The sequence below is a fragment of the Cottoperca gobio genome, chromosome 12 (genome assembly GCF_900634415.1).
Source record: "Cottoperca gobio chromosome 12, fCotGob3.1, whole genome shotgun sequence".
Taxonomy (NCBI): Eukaryota; Metazoa; Chordata; class Actinopteri; order Perciformes; family Bovichtidae; genus Cottoperca; species Cottoperca gobio.
Window position 1 is genome coordinate 7,288,183 of NC_041366.1, and position 23,675 is coordinate 7,311,857.

The following is a 23,675-nucleotide window of genomic DNA, read 5'->3' on the forward strand; positions in this document are numbered from 1 at the left end:
GTATTTATCGTGAGAAGATAGGTGAAAAGAAATGAAAGCTAATGGTCTAAATACAAAATTATTGTTTAGTATCTTGTAAATATGTATGCAATTAAGTACCATATATAAGAAAATACCCTACTGCTGACAAGTGGTCAAATAGGGCAATAATTCAATTCAGTTAATTAACATTTATACTTTTTCAACGTATAATAATACGATAATATTGTGATTTTAATTCAATTTAAGTAATGATTTCATAGAAATTGTAATTAGCCATTATATTAAACATCAATGTCATTATTTGAAATGTAATTTTGCAAACATTTGTCATATTTTGAAATGTGTTTTTATGGGAATATATTATAACTAACATTGTGGTATTGATTTCAACCATATCGCCCATCCCTATGGTAAATGCTTTTTTGTTTTTTTTGTGTTGCCATTCATGTTTGAAAAAAGGAGAAAAAACACAAACCCAAGATTCTCAAGGAGAGTAAATGCCATGCATTTATTTCAGCACTGTGACATAGCCCTCAGACAATCATGATTTATGTCATAACCATACTTTATCAACAAAGAGGACCTGGCATAGACCCGTCATTACATGGCATAAACACTACATGAAGTTCTTGTTACAGCATGTTTCCAGTGATTCTACGGGCAGTTTCATGTGCATTTAAATTGTAAAGTGTAACCTCTTACATTATAGAATTCCCACCGCGTGTTCCATTACATAGCTTCTGCATATTAACAAAAAACAAATGTTTGCACCAGATCTCCCATGTCTTGCAGTATTTTCATTACAGTGATTATGTCACACAGTAGTCCATTCACATCTCATTCCCACAGTGCAAATAATGACACTAGAATAGGAGGGCAGACATTTCCATCTTGTCAAAGCTCTGAGCATAACAGAAACAAAAAGATTTTTCTATATGGCAGTATATGCACGTCTTCTACTGGGTTAGCTTTCATAATTGTTCACATCCTTTTTTTCACGGTTAGTAATTCAGAAGAACATAGACTCTTGGATGAGACCGGGGGGAATACATCAGTGGATACAGGAATAAATACAGCTTTTTAATGCATAATAATAATTTATACTGGCATGAATAGCAGTTCTCGTATAATATTAGGTGAGCGGATAGCTTTCATTCCCGTTTGGTATACGTTATGATAATAGAAGTTGCAGGGTTAATCTCCTCTCGGAAGTCTAACCACAGTCAAACGGTACCGATAATAAATTTCATGTGCCTCTGTGTAGTGTGAATACAATTTTTAATGGCTAATAATAACACAATCCCATTACTGTAGCATGGAACTATTATCGGGACATGATGAGGCCCAAAGGAATGAATGCTTGAAAGAGTAACAGCCTGTCAAACTGACGTACCCGAATGGAGAGGTGTGTTATGCAGCTGGAGGGGTCATAAAGTGTGTGGTATATGTCATTTAAATAGAGTGTGAGTATCCTCGGAGCTTGTCTGTTTCTATGTGTGATTGCTAGACTGGAAGTTTCAGAATTATCACTGACTGGGTGTGTAATATGGGTGTGTGCGTGGTTGTTCTCCTCGTCTTATCTCTCACATTTGTTGGAATCTGTCAAGTTTTGGGAGTCGGGACATGTGACAGCTGCTGTCACTTGCGTCGTCGGTGTGTCAATCAGCGTTGTGTGTTGTCAAGTGTTATGGGGGGTTTGAGGTGATGCAGAGGAGGAGAGATTCTGTCAATGGCTTGATCTGCTGTCTCTCAGTGCTTCATCCAGTTCGCTCGGTTGCCTTCCGCGTGTCATCGTGTCTCCACGTCTATCTTCCTCCGCTCATCTGTATAGACTATAGGGTACACCCTCTAACTCTCTCTCTCTCTCCCTCTCTCTCTGCTGGGGTGCAGTGGAGGATCCTGGACTATAGAGGCAGACGGATGTGCAAGGCAGAAGTATTGGGCCGCGCAGCCAAAACATAAATGGCACTCTCCTTTAAAAAGTCTGCCCAGGTCGCTGGCCTGTTGAATAAAGAGATTTTTTTATTTAGAAGTCAAAAACTATAGTTTGCAATCATGACTTTTTATGACTATAATTAGGGGTATCAATAGTGTTAGTGTCATGAATCTTTAAAAACACTAAACACAAGAAATAAAGGAAAACAGTGAAAAGGCTTGACTATAGTTTACAGTTTCCAAACTTTCTTTCAACAAAAAGACCAAAATCAACAATGAATTGAATAGACTACCAAGTATGGCCTCTGTAACCAAAGCCTGTTATATCGTATTCCTCTGTGCCATAGAGCTCCTTTTTTGCCCCAAAACACATGTATCATTCACATGTAACACATGAATGAACCACATGTAACACATGAATGAGCCACATGTAACACATGAATTAGCCACATTTAACATATGAATGAGCCACATGTAACACATGAATCAACCACATCTAACACATGAATCAGCCACATGTAACACATGAATCAGCCACATGTAACACATGAATCAGCCACATCTAACACATGAATCAGCCACATGTAACACATGAATGAGTCACATGTAACACATGATGAGCCACATGTAACACATGAATGATCACATGTACACATGGATCAGTCACATGAAACACATGAATCAGTCACATGAAACACATGTATCAGTCACATGAAACACATGAATCAGTCACATGAAACACATGAATCAGTCACATGAAACACATGAATCAGTCACATCTAACACATGAATGAGCCACATGAAACACATTAATCAGTCACATGAAACACATGAAACACATGAATCAGCCACATCTAACACATGAATGAGCCACATGTAACACATGAATGAGCCACATGTAACAGCATGGATCAGTCACATGAAACACATGAATCAGTCACATGAAACACATGAATCAGTCACATCTAACACATGAATGAGCCACATGAAACACATGAATCAGTCACATGAAACACATGAAACACATGAATCAGCCACATCTAACACATGAATGAGCCACATGTAACACATGAATGAGCCACATGTAACACATGGATCAGTCACATGAAACACATGAATCAGTCACATGAAACACATGAATCAGTTACAGAAACACACTGAATCAGTCAGCATGAAACACAGGAATCAGCCACCATCTAACACATGAATGAATGAGTCACATGTAAACACATGAATGAGCCACATGTAACAAAGGAATGATCCACATGTACACATGGATCATCACATGAAACACATGAATCAGTCACATGAAACACATGAATCAGTCACATGAAAACACATGAATCAGTTACATGAAACACATGAATCAGTCACATGAAACACATGAATCAGCCACATCTAACACATGAATAGCCACATGACACACATGAACAGACACACCATGACAACAATCACATCTAACACATTAATGAGCCACATGAAACACATGCAATGAACACATGTCAACATCACATGAATGAGCACACATGCTAACACATGATCAGTCACATGAAACCAACACATGAATCAGCCCCTAACACATGAAACACATGAATCCTCACATGACAACACATGAATCATTTACATGAAACACATGAATCAGTCAAATGAAACACATGATCAAGTCAGCACATCTAACACATGAATGAGCCACATGTAACACATGAATGAGCCACATGAAACACATGAATCAGTCACATGAAACACATGAATCAGTCACATGAAACACATGAATCAGTCACATGAAACACATGAATCAGTCACATGAAACACATGAATCAGTCACATGAATAACATGAATCAGTCACATGAAACACATGTATCAGCCACATGTAACACATGAATCAGTCACATGAAACACATGAATCAGTCACATGAAACACATGAATCAGTCACATGAAACACATGAATCAGCCACATGAAACACATGAATCAGTCACATGAAACACATGAATCAGTCACATGAAACACAAGACTCAGTCACATGAAACACATGAATCACATGAATCAGTCACATGAATAACATGAATCACATGAATCAGTCACATGAATAACATGAATCAGTCACATGAAACACATGAATCAGTCACATAAAACACATGAATCAGTCACATGAAACACATGTATCAGCCACATGTAACACATGAATCAGTCACATGTAACACATGGATCAGTCACATGAAACACATGAATCAGTCACATGAAACACATGTATCAGTCACATGTAACACATGAATCAGTCACATGAAACACATGAATCAGTCACATGAAACACATGTATCAGTCATGTGAAACACATGAATCAGTCCCATGAAACACATGAATCAGTCACATGAAACACATGAATCAGTCACATGAAACACATGAATCAGTCACAAGAAACACATGAATCAGTCACATAAAACCCATGAATCAGTCACATGAAACACATGAATTAGTCACATGAAACACATGTATCAGTCACATGACACACATGACTCAGTTACATGAAACACATGTATCAGTCACATGAAACACATGTATCAGTCACATGAAACACTTGACACATTTAACTCACATAGTCATGTGAGTTAAATGTTCCTGATGTCAGAACTTATTCGGCAAACGCCTTTCCATATCCCATTTGGTGCATCAACACAATTGGCATTTATGGAAACACGCGCTCTGTGACGTGTTCCTTCATAACAATAAACATGGGCACTATAGTTTATTTTGGGTCAATCCTACATATACCATCCTGGTGCCATAAATACTCATAGTGTGCAAAATGTGTATTTATCCGCAGCTAAAAAATAGTCCCCAACAAATGCATTGTTTACTCATGTTAGCGTAATATTTGATAAAAAACTACACTGTCCAGCTGTTTTAAGAAATAATATAGGCTTTTTTTTTATTTTAAATCAAAGTAAATGTCAGTGACCTATTTTTTAAAATGTATGTTTTCACATGAACAAAAAGTTCATTTGACAGGGTATAGATGTTTGAAAGTACTGGGAGACAGACTAAATCATTGTTGGTTTTGGTCTTTTCATGGAACCTTTGACAATCAGAAAAAAAAAAATGTTTGTGTCTCGCTCATGACAACCACACTAAATATATGTGCAGGTGTTACCCCACACAGCATACACGCCATTACAATACAATACAGTAAGCGTGCAATAAAAATAAATTTTTGTCATATCAATATAGAAAGTATCTGGCCTATGCTCCGATGTAATTTGCCTCATGCTGTTTTGAAAATGAAATCATAAAAACACAGATTATCAGAACTCTGTCTGCATGTTCTGCTAATTAGCATTCAACTTAATATGCATAACTCTCCTGTGTAGCTATCTTTTTGATTGTGGCTCTTTGTAGTCGCTGCCTCAAACACTGGTGCATTAGTTGCAATTATTGCCACATTTTGTATGGTGGCATGAAGAAAAGTCATGATATGCCAAAAAGAATTTGTCTTCATTATCTCTCTACAGTTAGAAAGTGAGTTCCAGGTCATTTGCAGGGGCACCTCCGTCATCGAGGTTGTTTCACTCTAAATGAATCCCAAGAAAATGATTACCGTCTTCGCACAGTGGGGACCAATGTGGGGACACGACAGCCATAGTGGGAAAAGGCTTATTCTAATAGGGTTAACACGTTTATGTAAATTTCACTGCTGAAGGGAGTCTGTAGGCCTGTAAAGTCTGTCAGAAGCAACAGCCTGTGAGAGGAGAGCTTCACCAAATTAGTATTCAATGCAAGTCTGTTTGAACAATTTTGTCCCCCCCCCACCTCACACACACTTACAAAGAAATAAGAGGACAAACCTGCTTTCTTCAGTCTTGCTCCTTTCACTGCAAGAGCTGGCTGGACTGCCTTCACATATGGGGCCAACATAACTTATACTGTATCAAAGGACAGAAAAGTATGAGTTAAATAGTAGGCAACAACAACAACCAATGAAAAGACAAGAAACTTTCTTTGTGCTGAAAAAAAGGGGGAAAAAGTGAGGATTCATGAAAATAGTAAAATACCTAAATTATTTCACCATTCCAACTTTTTGAACAAGGTAGGACGAATCCGAGTTATAGGAGAGACAGACAAGCCACCACTACTGCGGTGACACCCGTGTATAACATTGTAATGTATGTGAAGCATTCCAGTTTCAATGATTGCTTTTGCCCAGAGATTTGTGCAAGAGAGGGGAGAGCTGCTTACATTTTAGAAATATAGCCATCAAATGGCATTAAAATCAACACAATTTAGTTCCGTTTTAACAGACGGCAGGAAGTGTTTCCTGGACTGTGCTGCTATCAGCTGCTCCATCAGTAAAGTTCAACTTTGACAAAATTGGAAAGTTAAAGTTACAATGCTCTGCTGCATAAAACTAATATTGCTCCCATAAATCTCCATTAAAATCCTCATGTTTCCATCGTATTCTGGATCTTACTTCACAGAGATCCAGACAGTGCTGCTTGGGGTTGTCCTGGGAATGTTGCCAAAGACAACACAGTTTTTTGTGGGCTGCCGAGGTCAGAAAACATTTTATTCAACAACCCATACAGATTAGGCTCCTCTTCTTATGTCACATGCAGGCCACCCCCCATCTGAGCTTCTCCACCACCGGCTTGAGAACTACCCTTGAGCTAATCACAGCAGTCTTGGCGTTTTCAGGAGAGGGGCTTAAAGAGACAGGCGCTCAAACGAAGCGTTTCAGACAGAGGGTGAATATACAGTATATTCAGACAGACAGTATGAGAAAGTGTTTTTTGAACATTAAAGAGTGTAAACAGGTTCTAGTGAAAAACTAAATACAAGTATGAACCTGAACATTTGTATAATATGTCCCCTTTAAATTAATATTATTTGTTAAACTGCTGTTTCCAAAGTCAACAAGGAACTTTCACACCCAATGTGAACTCTTTTTGAAGGGATTTTCTTCTTGATGCCAAATCAAAAGGTTTAAATAAAAAACTAGGGCAAGATAAGGTCACTTCACATTACACTAGAAACCGAAAATGACTGTGATGAGTTTTTGATCTTTCAGAGTCAGATTCTTCTGACTGATCGCTGCTTGAAAAACTCATTTTCACTCTCGCACTGTTACTTTTGAAGGTCCATACTCCAGCGATCAAAGGGAGCAGAGTTTTCTGACTCATTTGATTTCTATTTGCTTTTTAATGAGCATGAATGAGGTTGCACTTTTAGTGTTACGTGTGGACCTGATGTGCGCTCGCAGCCTTTTGGTCCACAGTGTCTTTCTACATTGATAAATGAGGCTTTTAAAGCTAAGCACCCCTAAAGAGAACAAAAGGCTTTCTTTTGATCTCTATAATTAGAGGCCAGCCTGAATTGTATCTTTGCCTTAGTATAACAAGACCTCATTATATGAAAGGCTCACATACTGTGCTCATTAGACTTTATTCAAGGATGCATGCGTTTTCGATTGTTATATATTGGGAAAGAGTTCCAGTTTGCCGTTAAGAGGCTTCTATTTTTTTTTTTTTTTTTTAAGAGCGCACATGAAATCTAAGTCGAGGGGTTGTCTGAGAATCCTCGAAGATTGCAGAGTGCTTGAGGTGTTGAGGTGAGGAAAAGGAGACAAGCCATGCAGTGCTGAGTCACACTCACCCACAATTCATAGGAGAGCAGAGTCCCATGAGTCTGTGGGGATTGCAGCATGTTGAATAGGTGAGAGGGATGGAAATGGTACGGCAGAGGAGATTTGACAGCACAAGAAGGTTAAAAGCAGTAACAAGCACATGCACACGTACACATACAGTACACACACAACAATGGTGGAAAGTTTTATCCAGTAAAAATCTGAGATACTTGTACTTTCATTTAATGCTACATCATACTTTTACTCCACTGTATTTCAAAGGGAAATATTATATAATTTACTTTACAAATACATTAATAATAATAATAATAATAATAATAATAATAATAATAATAATAATAATAATAATAATAATAATAATAATAATATACAGTAAGGGGTCATTCTGCTACATTTTTATATTGAGACCAGGACTTGTAATGAAGTACTTTTACATTGTGGTATTTCTTCTTGTACACAAGTGAAGGATCTGAATACTGACAGACACAAACACACAGAGTGCAAACAAATGTAACCTCATCAGAGTTAATCAGAGCTTATTTTTCCTTTCATTATCACTCTGAGGAGGTTTGTATGTGAGGATAAAACTGATAAACGAGCAGTTTTATATATATATATATATATATATATGTAGATACATATTCTATATACACATATATAGATAAAAAAAATATATATACATATATCTACATATATATATATTCATGAACCTAGTACGTGACAAGAACTTATCAATAGCAGGAATTCAGCCACGCTCAGCATCAAACTGGCAGCTAGCTAAGTGTCCTCAAACGGTGTGAGTGGCAGCAGCACAGAATACATTATTTAATGAAACACATTACTTAAGTGCCTTTAATATGAGAGGAAGAACTGGCTACGTTTACTTTTCAATGTTTACTTTTCATACAAACATGATTTATATGTTTGATTTTGATAGTCGCAAGCCCCTTTGCAATTTCTCTGCCATCAGTGTTGCTGTTGGTGCGAGCATTAATTGCATTCTGCTGAAAGCTCCACTGCAGAGGGACAGAGAAACAACAGTGTGATGGCCCATGTCTTGTTACAGTGCAGAGCCGCAGGGAGGTAACCGTGGGGATGCTGTAGTCGAAGCCAGAAGTTAAATAATAAACGTGACTGATGTTCATATCATGCATAATCTATGCTCAGAGTATAATTTTGGGATCTATTTTTGTTTCGATTTATGAATATTATCGTCCCTTTTCGCCGTCTTGAAAGAAAGGTATGTTGGTATGCAAATGAGATTAACGAGTGGAGTAGTGGTACAAGAAAGCCTGTATTAACTTTAACTTCCCTCCTCCGTCTCTAAAGCGAACATAAGCTTTGTTGTTTTGCATACAAAGACAATATTTATTTGACAACAACTTCAACAGCTGTAGCAGTTTATCCCTGCAACCATGTGAGGTTTTGAGTTCCCTTATTATGATTGATTCATGGAGACGTAAAGGAGATTTGCTTTTAGATTTGTGGTGAAATTCTAAAAGCTACTGTATGGATGGATGCCTCGTTGACTGGCAGTAGACACTACCCCCGGGAAACAGAGCACTTTGGTGAAATACATTAGTTAATTAGTTCAGGTTGTGATTTCAAATAAAATTTTATAGCGTAGATTAACAAAATAAATGGCATGCTGATGCATTAACATTCCATTTTAGCAATACTGAAATGAAACTTTAGAGCTGCAACAACTTTTTTTTGGTCATATTCATCAGTGAAACAGAATATTTAAGGGGTCTACAGTTACCAGATGGATTCAAATCAAATCCTTTACATACATTTAATTAGACCACAAAAATATGAGCGGACTGTAGAGGACTGTGGCTGTGACAGTTTTCATGTCATCTCAACTTTACATTGATACGGTGAACTTTTTCAGCAAACAGTTGTTTGGTTGAACATCCTGCAGATACGGAGCAACATTAGCATTCATTTAGAGTCGTGTTTGTGTCCACCTGACCAATGTAAGTCCAATGTTCTCTCTCATTTAGCTCATTTATTTTGTTTGCATTAACTCCTGAAGGAAATATATGCCTCTTCAAATGCTAAATGCTCCATTATGTTTAGCAGCTAGTTACTTACTGTGTCTGTCTGCTGTTGGGCCCGAAACTAAGCTATGAAATTGAGAGTGAACCAAAACAATGAAGTACAAAAGCTCCGTAAAGCTGAGGGGAACTGCAGTGATCCTTTTCTATAGGTTCATCAATATGAGTGGCCCCTTTCACATTACCATTAGATACAGGGTTTTCATAGGAATATTGATTTTAGCTTGTTTAAACAAGATAGATATATTAAGACCAAACAGCAACACATATAAAGTTATTACAATAATTAATCATCTTTCATTTAATTATTGCTCTTACTGGTAGTAGTTTCTTAGAGGTAATAATAGCACTGTTTTAAGAAACAGAAATGCAGATGTATGCAAAAAATGATGATACAAATGCATCTCTAAGAAAGTCTATTATAATATGTGGTGCTATTATGTAACCCTAATTACATACTGAGATTCAAAGTTATATGAGAAATAGTGGCAGGAAGTTGTGAGTTTTATTAGGTTTGCAGTCCCAGTTTTAACACTGAAGTTTTTACATTGATGCTGAAAACACAGAAGACTCAAGTATCAACAGATTTCATCATCTGTTGTATTGGGCAGGTAAAGATGTGTGTCACCCTCAAAGCAATCAAAATGTACATTGTTACTGCGGATAATATCGACCAGAGGAAGAATATGTAATGAGAAAAGAAAACAGCTTGTTATCTTGTGTTCAGTCTTCCTTCTGAATATCTCTACTCCCTAAGCAGCCAAACCTTTTTCCCCTCTGCCAGCTGCAGTTTGCATACAGATGAGATCCTTACTTGCCAAACTCCTGCCAGACTTGAACATTTTTATCTCAGTCTAGACATGGAATACTTTTGTTTTCTCAAAGTATTCAAACTTGTTCTATGTACTGACCCTCTTTTGGTGTGCTCACCTCACATTGCAAGACTGCGAGTCTTTGTTGAGTTTGTGGAACCAGGACTGCTGTGCCTGGCGGCATTCTGCTCTTGTGATCACGCCGTCTTCATCCAGGTCCAGACCCAGGAACACTGCCCGTGCATTGTTTCTCTCCTTGGCAGTCAGCAGACGCACCATTGAGTTCTAGAAAAAATAAAATCCACACAGTTTTTGACATAAGGTGGTCCAAATCTAATATTAATTCCCTTCCACTGTTTGACTGCTTTTGATTGCCATAATTTAGGGGCCTGAAAAAAAGGTATTTAAGGGCCGACTTCTTTGGCCTTAATCATTCTCAAGTACATTAGCACGGTCGGACATAATCTCCAAACACTGCTTTACCCTGTGCTACCACAGAGTCACACGGTTTGCAAATTACAAATGTAATCTCCGAGGCAAAAACAAAGCACGGTATTTAAACTGATAAAACTGAGTAATTCAGGCAGGTGGATGCAAGCCAGCATTTTTGTAGCATTTGTCCCTGAGCCTTACTATCAAGCTAACCTTACTATAAAGTAGTCTTTCTAAAGAGTCATTCTCTCAACACCTCACAGTAAACCTAGAGTTATACTACAGCCTTGGAATATTCTGAACTCTTAATGTAAGTGAAGGAGACGGGATAAGAGAGACAATGCAAGCAGAGGGACAGCCTGTGTGTGCTACATAACGCCTGCTGGAAAGACGGTTTTAAAATGATTGTGTGGCAGAATGCAGTGCTAATCTCTTTTGTTTACTCTTGCTGTATTGCTGTACAACACCAGTGAGGAGCACATTTGGGGATTTTCAGGGTAAATTGTATCCTGTAGCAAATTCAAAATTATGTTTTGAAAATATTCAACTTGTTTCCTTATTCTAATACTTCACCTCTGTGCGAAACTTCCTCAACACAACCAGAGACTCGAAGTAAAGGAAGTCCGACCATTCAATGTGACCCTTCTTCTCAGGATCCAGCGCTGCGAACTGGGCCAGGACTTCCTCCTCTTGCTCATCAGTCAGGTCCTTATCAAACAGCTGCTTGGATGCATGGTGGCGGTACTGCAGCAGCTCATCTGACACCAGGCATGACTCTACAGCAGCAAGGAACAATTCATCACATCAGACCTAATTAGTCACCGAGCAGTCTTACAGATGTAATTAACTTATCGTGACTCATTCTCTACAAAGGCAGGACCGCCTCCCGCTGTTTGCCCCCATCCGAGCCAAGGAATAATACCACACATTTGGAAGTAGACAGGGGTGAGGATAAATAATTTGATAACTGTGACTGAGCAATAACAATGAAACATTTGAAGGAACAAAACAGTGTATGCAGTACTGTGTGTCTAATGTTATTGTCATTTAAACTGTTAAAAAAAAGAGGCGGTACTGGGATCTGTCTTCAGATTATGGTGGTTTGCCACTGACACAGTGGAGATTTTTTCTTGTTATTATTATTTCCCTCTTGTTTTGAGTTTAAAAACTTCTTTTATGTTTTATGAAGAAAGAACAAATGTGGAAAAAGAGGCTAACTAGGCCTCTGGAAAAAATAAAAACAAGACTAAGAGTCTACAGCCAACGTTGCTATTCCTAAAAATATATTAAATATTCCCTAACCGGCAATTTGTTTTTCAGGACAAAGTATCAGTAATATGATTAACATATTCCTGTTTGCAAAAAGAAAAAGAAAACTAATTAAAATAAATGAAATTCACAATAAAAAGTTCAAAATTCAAAGTCACATTTTGAACTGATTTAACAGGAGTTATAAACCCTACGACTGGTTAACCAAGTGTGTCATAACAGGCTTTAAAGAATCTGTCATGAGACCATGAATAGCAAATCTCATCTCTAAATTCAAGAACCTCAAAGTTTCCCTGATCCAGCGTTAGAGGGGTATTTTAAGGTTGAAAAGCAAAAAGAGCTGCGGGGAGTCGGATTCAATAGCTTTTCCAAATATTTTAGTAAAAACAGTGAATAGAGTGGTGCAGGGATGATCTATTTTGTATCATGACCTGGAAATTAGCATCATACTGGTTCCCTCGATAAAAAGCCAATGTCATGTGTCCATTGGATTTCAAATTATTGCTGAAAATAAGCTCTGTGGCTAACAAACATTTATGATACTTACAAGTTTGGTTTAGCAGGATATTATCCACATATGAACACCACTGACAAAATGTGTGAGACAATCTGTTACATGAGGCATCCACTGATGAATACATATTTGACAACCACGATTGAGACAAATGGAGCCTCTGCATTACTTTCACTCGTGTGAGATGTAATGTATTTTCTAACCTTGATTCTGTGACTCACCTGGGATGATCTTGCACTGCTTGAAAGTCTCCATGAGGCTGTACATCTCCTCCTCTGTTAGGAGTAGATTCAGATTATCCTGCAGAGAAAGGGGAGACGAGGGCAGAGAATTACACTTCATAAAAAACTGATGCTCACACAATTCTTTCAATGTCAGGTGGTACATTACTTGATATCACAAGCGAGTGTGCTCTTATTACACAGACTTAGTCACAGATGGGCCTCCTGCAATCAGCTACAAGCATACAGAGTATTGGATTGTGAATCCATCGCAGCAGCTATTCTGTTTCCCAGGTGATTCACACGATGTACTGATGTATCTCTCCTCATAATTGTATCATTAGTAAAAAGGAAAGACAGAAAGATTTACGGTTCATATCAATTAAGGAATTCAGGTGCCTCTAGTTTTTTTAACTTTATTCTAATCAAATCATCAAATCAAATTAAATGTATTTGTATAGCCCAATATCACAAATTATACATTTTTCTCAGTGTGCTTTACAGACACCCTCTGTCCTTAGACCCTCGCATCGCAAAAGGAAAAACTTCCTAAAAGAAACCCCACAATTATAGGGGGAAAAATGGAAGAAACCTCAGGGAGAGCAACTGAAGAGGGATTCCTCTCCCAGGACGGACAGACGTGCAATAGATGTCGTGTGTACAGGATAAACATAGTACAAATACAACATTTGACAGAAATGATGTTGTGTTGAAAAAAGAGAAAGTATGGATGAATCCAGAAAAATTTCAAAAAGGGCCTGCAGGCGCAGCCACGATTCATGATCCTGACATAAACTTTATCAGTGGCAACCTGCCACATGAGAGACACAGAAACTCCGGGGATGATGGCCCGGATGCTGTATTAGTAACATACATTTACATAAATGCATACAGATAGAGAAGGAGAGGAGGGGAGGAGAGAGGAAGAGAAGGAGGAGAGCAGGGAGGTGTCCCCCGGCAGTCTAAGCCTATAGCAGCATAACTAGGGGCTGATCCAAGGTAAACCTGAGCCAGCCCTAACTATAAGCTTTATCAAAAAGGAAAGTCTTTAGCCTGCTCTTAAATGTGGAGAGGGTGTCTGCCTCCCGAACACAAACTGGAAGCTGGTTCCACTGGAGAGGAGCTTGATAGCTGAAGGCTCTGACTCCCATTGTACTCTTAGAGACTCTAGAAACTACAAGTAACCCTGCAGTCTGGGAGCGTAATGCTCTAGTTAGTTTATAAGGTACTATGAGATATTTAAGATATGCTGGAGCCTGACCATTAATTGCTTTGTAAGTCAGGAGAAGGATTTTGAATTCTATTCTGTATTTTACGGGGAGCCAGTGCAGAGCAGCTAATACAGAAGTAATATGATCTCGTTTCCTAGTTCTTGTCAATACACGTGCTGCTGCATTTTGGATCAACTGAAGAGTCTTAAGCGACTTTTTGGGACAACCTGATAACAATGAGTTGTAGTAATCCAGCCTCGAAGTAACAAATGCATAGACTAGTTTTTGAGACAGGATGTGTCTTATTTTTGCAATGTTATGTAGATGAAAGAAGGCAGTCCTTGAGATTTGTTTTATGTGGGAGTCAGATGTGTGGGAAGACAGATCCTGATCAAAGATGACACCAAGATTACTTATGGTGGTGCTGGAGGCCAAATTAATGCCATCCAGAGCTTCTATGTCATTAGAAAATGCGTTTCGGCCAAGTATAATAACAGTTTTGTCTGTATTTAACATCAAAAAGTTGCTAGAACAAAGTTTATAGATTCTAATGGAGGAAAAAACTTTTTTTGCAAAAATATGTCACGAGCTTTGATAGTATACAGCATCATGTTGATCTCCTCTAACAATTCAATCCAGAGTCTCATCTCACTTTAATGACAAAGGCCAATGTGCAGTGTCAATACATGTGAGCATCTGCTTACTTACAAAACACAAAATACAGATGTCAATTATGTATGCGAGTACAGCAAACATATTGGACATTTATGGAAAATGAACAGTGTAAAAATGTGTGTAACATAAACATTTATTCCCAGTCAACAAATCCACAGGCAAGGAACTTCACAGGAGACAGTGATTTGAATATTTATATTGGTATGTTATTTGTACATTATTTATGAGATAAGTGGCATGATGGAACTTTAATAACCCCTTTGGGATTACTGAGGTAAATCATTTCCAGTTTGTTTACATAGGCCTTAATCACTGTAACAATCTGTCAGGGCCTCATAAAATCCACATTATGAAATCTAAATGAAAAGGCGCAACCGCCCACTCTTAAAATAAATAAATAAAACACCCTCAAGCTCAGCACATTACAGCAAAATCAAGAAGGGATGTGTAATAACTGTGAAAGGAATATCAATGCCAACATGTATTATAATAAATACACCAAACACTGGAATCTCCCTTACAGTGTGATATAAATACGATGAGATGTTTCGGATGCTGATTAAAACACTACTCAGACATAAAGACACTATGTGTACATAGACAGTACGTTGTCTACTCCCACACACTGCTCCTGACTGAACTCCCCAAACCTATTTCCAGTCTTTTATCTGCAGAAAGGTTTGATTCACTCACAAACATGGCCTCATTATATCAGCAACAGGGGCTGGACACGATGCGTGATGTCCTCCTGCATTTATTCAACCTGCCATCAAGGTCACAGTAACTGCCAACACCTTGTCGCCCCGCTGTCTGCATACCAAGAGTGTGTACTTAATGTGTAGCTAATTATTCACATACTTATTTACTCTACTCAGTCCTTCCTGATGATATCCGGGTGCTGTTAGGAGGTGCTGCTGCTTAACCTACTTAATATTTGAATGGCTAGGGGAATTTAACTCGCATGTGATTGTCCTTGCCTTCCTTCCTTTATTTATTAATTCATGCACTTGATCATGCAGGAGTAACCTACACGTATCCGTCCCGAATGGCCATTCCAAAGTCAAGGAAATTGAGAAATGAAACACTGAATAGACTCAAGTACTGACTGCAATACTACACAAAGTGTCGGGCTGCAGTCTGAGACGCTGCAACATTTTGATGTATATCATTTTAACAGAGTGGAAATATTTGACGGAGAGATATGGCCATACTGAAGCCAAATTAAACGTCAGGTCTTCTGAGCACTTCAGGTGATAATTTGAGATCACTTGTCCGAAAAATATAAATATTTTATCTATAAATATCTTTTATATCAACAAAAGGGTCCAATAGGTCGTCTGTGAAAGCGACTTATTACAACCTATATCTACGTATATCGTTAGGCAGCGACCTCTAGTGGCCATATGATGATGTGCAAAAGAGGAAGCCAGATGACATAGTATAAAGAGCAACAAACCTGTTTGTGTCCCGTGGGAAATCGAAAGTCAACGTAGACTTATTGTTTATGTTCTTACGTACATAACTCAAGTCACAAACATACTTATTTTAATCCCTTTAGTCCACGATCTTTTCCTAAACCTAATCAAGTGGCTTTGTTTGAATTCAGAGCGTTAACCACATTTAAACTGCGACCGTTTCACAACGTGCTCCTTGTGTGGGGACTCTCCAACAGTCATTGGCAAACAACCTATTGTGTTGTTCAGTTATGATGACGGTGAATTTTCCATAGCCATGCGGGTGGTAAACTCAAAATGATTCCCTCTGTATTATCTCTCCTATCAAGCCTACCTTTATTTGTATTTTATTGTGTTTATTGTGTCATCTCCTGATTAAACCGTACTTAAAGTATCCATTTCTCAGTATGTGTCTGTCACTATAAAAGCGAGATGAGGATCAATAAAGAACAGCTCAAATCCATCATCGTGCTTCTGGATTGTTCTATGCAAGACATCATTTCTGTGCATCTCTAACCTGCAATGTTCATCAAGCTTTAAGTAACAACTCTCTGCAAAACAATAAAACTAGCCACCCGTTCTGGATGCTGTAATTATATTTCTATGTCTATCTGAAAAAACATTTCATCTAAACGTACATAAATGTCATATTCACAAATGAGCCACCTAAATGTGATTTAAGGGTTTATGCAACACCTAATGACAGCTTCTTAACACAAAAGGCCCCCTGGGGAGGAGAAAGTATAATAATAACAGCACATTCCAATCTTTTTCTGGCAGCTTGCATAGTTATTTTGAGACTCTCCTGTTCAGACAAATGACAGCATGGATGTGTGTGTTCAAACAGCTTTAAATAGGCTCAGAGAAAGAGCAGGAAGTACAAAGAAAATCCTTCTTATTGATTTCAAAGCTGCACAAATCAGTATTTATATGTGTACAATGAATCAGATGACTGTGTGATGTGACATATGTTGCTTGTAGTAACAGTAGATTATGAAATAAGGTAATTATAACCCAACCCTGCAGATTCCCTCATGTCTGCGGAGCCTATCAGTCACTTTTAGCTTATTGTTTTGCAAACTCCGCTCTCATTAACCGCATTTTCAGCTACACATGTTTTTTAGTGAAAGGCTCTGATAAACCCAAATAAGCGGGCCGTGCATTTCACACCTAGGCCTTCAGTGATGTCTTACACAGTCCTACCTGAATTATTCCACCTCTTAATACCATCATAATGACGCCATGGCTCTAGAAACTATACATTTAGACAGAAACGCAGTATAATCGGGCGTTGCATCACCTTAACATAGTTAAGTACAACAGAGTTATATTAATATTTATGAAACATTTAGTTGTAAATAGCAGGCATTCCCAGCAGTACAATTTGCAGTGCCTCTTGGAGGCTGTGAGCCGGGGGTACCACTCGTAGTTAGTGATTTGAAAGTGGCGGACAAACCCTTTTCCCGGCTGTGATAGGCTCGCTAGCGTCGGGGTTGGCAGTTCTCTTCTCACGATGTCTATCTTTTCTTGAAAAGTTCGTCTTGAAAATGGCGTTGTAATTATATCTGCGACCAAATCGATCTCTTCTCCTCCTTCAGCCATTGTGGGTTGAAAAAAAACAGCTTGTAGAAATCTACACAAATTAGCTCGTTCAAAGTTTGCTAGCTCTGCATAGCTCTGCCTCTCAATAGTGCGTATCCAATCAAAAGACGTGGACGTGCTGATGTTATCGTATGCCTGCTAGCTGGCCCCAGAGTCCCCAACTCAAAATCTGATTGGTTAATGCCAGAGTTTTGTCTCCGTTCACTTTAAGTAACAGGCGCCCGCACTGTTGATTCTGAAGGCCTAAGGGCAGATTTCTTGGACCCTGGCAACACATTATGGCTAAAATATGATTGGATAAAAGCTCTAACATAAAGGCCAGACTTCCAAATCTCGATCTGAGGCTGGAAGCAGCGCAACCAAGAGGAAAGCTATGAAATGAAGAGAATAGACTATGGGGAATAATTTAATACATATTTGTGGAAAGAATATATAAAAATTAAATGTATATTCTGATGATGTTTAGGCCAGCAGAGAAGGCCTTGCTGGCCCTGACGGCCCACCACTGGATAAACCTGTATACTTGCTTTCCAGAAACATATTGCAGCTAATTCATTGCAGTGGACACAATAAATAGAGAGGAGAAACACCTGCTATACATGCAGCAGTCTGCTTTGAAGGCTGACTGTAAATCCACTTTCAAGCATACTCAGTCCAGTGCCTGTGTGAAATTAAATGTCAGATGCGACGGAAAGGGGGGATTTGTAACAGCTGACTGACGTGTGCTAACAAAAAAGCTGATTTCTTTAGCTATGAGGACTAGAATTCACAATTTGAATAAAACAGTTCTCTCTCTCCCTCACTGAATTGGCTCCTTCCGCCCCCTTTCCTCACACAGCGAAGAAGCTAGCCAAAGAAAGAGGACCTTTCACTGTCCAATCTCTGATTGTGTGAAAACATCGCCCCTGTAAGCGTAACTTTGGCGAGTGATTTCGCTTCGGGCTGTCGAAAGACAGCGAAGCCCCCACTCCATTCTGAAGGGTACTCATGCAAAAGCACTCTTCAGCTGTTTATGCCTGAATTAAAACAGATTGCATTATGCCTCTCTGTGATCACCAGAGAGTCATCAGTTTTGGCATCGGCCTTGAATTCCTGATGAGAAGCTGGGCATTTGTAAAAAAAAATGTAAACCGCTGAGAACTCCCCAGAACGATGCCTGACATTATTTTTAACCTCTAGTCGAATAAATTTCCCAATAAAAATATGACAGCATTACAGTTAGAACAATAACCTGCCTGAAAAGAGCTCACTGACCTTATCTCACCAGTGCTGAAAAACATAGTTAGCTTATATAATGTGCTATAAATAATGTTAATGATTCTACTTCAACTTTGACTTTCCACAAACTTTTTTCACAACAAGGACGATCCATATTCCAACAATTCTCATACAGCTTTGAGTGCATCCGGAGTTATAATTCTAAACTATTATACATGCTGCTGTGACAACTGTCGCTGGTAAATGAACTCAGCTATAATTAATATATAATTAATGTTGCTAACTCCCTGTCACTAAGAGCCATCGTCCACCTGTGTGTTCCCTGCTATGACACGTCACAATGTCTGCTGTTGTATTTTTAATATGCTACATGTCGGTGTCTGTACATTAACATTCAAACATAGACTGTTTAAAAGGAGGACGTAGCCTCCGGGTCTGAAAAGTGAAGCCAATGAGTAAGTGCCTTAAATCTGTATTGTTTTCAATGGCCAGCCACTGGTTGCAAAAATAAGTTTGATTGTATAGAAGTCTATGAGAAAATGACCCTACTTCTCACTTGATTTATTACCTCAGTAAATATTGTCCTAATGAGTTTATGGTCTCAATTGCTAGTTTTAAGTTTCCTTCAATACTGCATAATGTTTATTTAGTAAATGATGTTCCCATTCAGAGTAAAATAGACGATAAAGCAGAGTAGGCATTAGGGCGTGGATACCTTGTGCTTGACAAGTCACTCTCACAGCGACTTGTGAGTTAGGATAGAGGTCCAGCAATGCGTATCCCTCCCTAGCTCCACTCTCTTGTCCAAATATGATCCAAAAAAAACAAGATCAGGACGGCCAAACTCCAAACGGAAGTCCACAATCTAATGGGTGACGTCACGGTGGCTACGTCCACTTCTTTTATAGTCTATGCACTCACATCATAGTTTTAACATCTAACGCCTTATAAGGTCTGAATCAGGACTTCCAGGATTGCAGGCCGTGGTGCAGCACAGTTACTCTGTGAAGCCAACGTTAGCTCAAGCAGCAACAGTATAGAGCCGGCAATTATGGTGTTGTCAGTCAGCTGTCAAGACCTTGTCAGGTGGGATTTAACAGCAGTTTGTCATTATTACCACAGCGAGTTAACAACCCTTTATCAATAAACATAATGCTACTTCTGAAAGTCATAATAAATCTAAGTAACTAAGACGTTTCCTCTAATTGACTCATTGATGTAAGATAAGGACCTTGGGAGGACTTGAAGAATATGCAAAGTTGCAGTTTATCTTTTCTGATTCTACTCCTGTAGAAACAAGATAAGCTTGTGATTATGCTTAGTAGGCTATAAGCAAGCATATTTTGTTGAATACCTTGTAAATCACAAATATAGCCCTTTCGTGTAATTTATGGAACATAATCACAATAAGATATATTTCATCAAATTGGGCAGCATACAGTTTTATCAATTTCTGTGTCGTTCTTTTTTCTTTCTTTTTTTTCAGAATTCAGGTTTATGTTTTAAATGTATAGATTGAGGCCCACCTTAACATTCTTCAATTGTAAGTAGCATTGGGATGTCCCTGATCACCTTTATACTGGTTATGATGCCAAATGTTTCTTGGAATCACTCAAGACAATGTACTTACACAAAGTAACAGGACGTAACTCTACAATAAGGTTTGCTGCTGATCTTGGACACACACGAACAAAATTGCTCCCAGCAAGGTGATAAAAAAAACGGATAAAAACACAGCGAGAGGTTTAGCTGAAATAATCCTTTCAGAATTCCTTAACAACCCACAGGCAAGGTGAAACAAATATTAATGCTAAACCAACATTTTCTGTCCGTGCATCTGTATTTATGAAACTGCGTGGTTGTTGTCCAGCAAGTGACTGTGGCAGTGAGCTGTGTGGACTTACACAATAGTAGCAGCTCCAGCCGGTAACAGTGTGGGCCGTATCTCTCATCTCCTGCAGGGCCTCGGCACGCAGGTAGCCCAGCTCCCTCAGGCAGCCATCGTGGAACATCCGAGTGCAGATCCTGCAGGGGTACAGGTCGTCGGCCGTCCACACCTCACACACGTCGCACATCTCATCGCTCGATGGCTGAAGTAAAAAACAGAGTCAGTGTCATTCACATAAAGATCTTTGTTGCAAACTTCATCAATCATCTTGATTAGGCAGACATTTGGATTACAAACAAGCACAGCTTCATCTATCAAAGCTTAAATAACACGTTGGGAGGAAAGATTACCGGTAGGCATCAGTCCATCAGTGGAACGGGTTTGTGATGTATTAGTAGTTTGTGTTGTGTTCTCTGCTCACTGTCTTAGATAGATAGTTAACACAGCACTGCCTTTGACATGAAAATGATATGCGTGTCCTTGTCTAATATGTGTTCATTGTCAGTTTTTCTCCAACTTCTCTGTAGACTCCATTTACAGCCAGGATACACTCAGCTGTCAAGCCAAAAAAAATAACTACAGAATTCTGTTTTTATCTCTATTTCAGCGCCACGGCACCGGCTTCAAGGCTGTATACGCTTAACAGATGAGACCTTGCCAGACTTCCTTAGTCGTAGCTTATCCTATAGTTATGACCCACAACTTTTAACCTGATGACTCCATTTGCATCGACAAGCTCCCTGCATCATAATGACATGTTAAAATAAGATTTAGGTTGCCGACAGGGACTAGGAAAGAAGGTTATTTGTTCTTTATCTATAAATCAAGAGTAAAAGTATAATTGGATTCGATTTTCATTCTGTCGCACAGTACTACATGTGCGTTGGATGTCACAAACAACAAACTGACTTTAGCTCCTCTTAGTGGGCATAGAGATCCTTTATTATTTTCTTAAATATTGTACTAAAGGAAAGGCAATGGAATCAATACAATCAAGAGTGTTCCTCCCCTTGGGAGCATGATTGTGCCTAGCAACTTTCCTTGCAGTCTACCTGTTGAAGTGTGAGGTATCTTGTGTGCACAGTTACTAACCAGTTACACCAATACTTTGGCCTAAGAGTAGTGATAGAGTAAAGTGTCGAAAGGGGAGAAGATGCAGCCTCTTGGAAGTATAAATACATTCAGAAATTGTATAGCTAGCTTAGATTTAGATATTTCTTGTGACAAAGTGACACAATGTCTATGGATGCGGTGGGGAAGGAAGCATATATGAGAAGAATAAAATTGGTACAAAATTGATCAAAATTAACAATCTATCAAAAGCTAATAGAGATAAAGAACAGAGATAGAAGAGAAAACCAATGTACTGCTATACCAAATAAACCCACCCACCAGGAGCATTAGCCTGGCAAAACCATCAACATCCATATTGCTTTAGTCATTGTGGTCTAGATACCTTTTAAGTTCAGTTTCAGCTTTTCAAAAATGTTCAAGTACACATCTATTATTATTGCGGGGTATTGTAGACAATTCTATGTCTGTACTGCTTGTTGTACTTGCAGCATTGGCAGTACAGCAAGTATTCAGAAAGCAATGTTTACTCTTTGCAAAATAAAATAACCCGATGGTGTCAGTCCTCCTGTGAACTCCATGCCCTGTTAGTCAGCGCCACGCTGGATATGGTCACCTGTATGAGGCAGCCAAAGCAGCCCGCCCACAAGAGGCTTGCTGTGAAGAGCCCTCACGCACAACAGACATACTATAACATAAATAACAAAACAATGGACGAGCAGAAAAAAAAGCTGTTGTACTAATACTTTCTCACCTTCAACAAGGGTGTTTAGATAAAGAGTCCATCCCACCGCCAGCTGAGCTGCTTTATCATAATGAATAACTTGAGGGAAGAAAAGAGATAATGCTCTGCTGTTGCCATGGAGATTTTTTTGATATATTGCAGATGTCTCTTTAATCCTAGAATTTGGAGATTTATAGTCTGTTTTGTTAAAGTAAAAGGTATTTTGATATATATATATATATATATATATATATATATATATATATATATATATATATATATATATATATATATTCCTGATTTAAATAACACCTTGATCACTAGCCTCAGCTCTTTTTAGGCCATCACTTAATACCTGCTCTTTCATTTTCAGCTCCACATCGACAGGCTGGTCATCATCGGCTTCCCTTTTGGGCCGCACGAAAGCTGGCGGCGTGAGCTGATGGCTCTTGTCAAGATCCTCCGGCTCCACTCCTTTCCCGTCCCGTAACCTCGACCAAGACTCCTGGTTGACCTTACACTCCGAGGCCTGCTGGGAGGTTGACGGACCTGCGCTATTGTCCGTGTCTTCTTCCTCCACCTCCTCTGTGATCTTATCGTCAGCATTGGCCTGAGGGTTTGGCAGGGCCTTCGCCCTCCTCTACATCTCCGTCTGTCTGTTTGGCTGGGGCAGGACGCTCCTTAATGCCCTGACTGGAAGGCAGAGACGACAGCGTTGCATTTCTGCACCTTCTCCACCTGCTGCTTCTTTGACATGAGCACTCCCATGGCTACAGAAATATGGAGAGAGAAAAAGACGGAGAAGAGTTAAACAAGAACGCTGCATTTACAATTCATCACAACAGTGACTCACAATAGTACAGTTATTATCCAAGATTAAAACTCTTGATAATTTAAACTCTCAGAAAGGCAGCTAGTCTGCTTCATCACGACAGTGCGGATGTGGTTTGATCAGATTTGGTCGACAGT

General features: G+C 38.9%; 1 protein-coding gene across 1 annotated transcript; it reads right to left on the reverse strand.

The window, feature by feature from the left end:
- Positions 1-466: 466 nt before the first annotated feature.
- Positions 467-23,474, reverse strand: phf24 (PHD finger protein 24). Its single transcript, XM_029445200.1, is given in 8 exon segments — positions 467-1,983; positions 5,760-5,837; positions 10,546-10,712; positions 11,433-11,635; positions 12,864-12,942; positions 20,928-21,113; positions 23,062-23,362; positions 23,395-23,474. Coding segments are annotated over 8 exon segments (1,191 nt in total). The 3' UTR covers positions 467-1,886.
- Between the last annotated feature and the right edge of the window lie 201 nt (positions 23,475-23,675).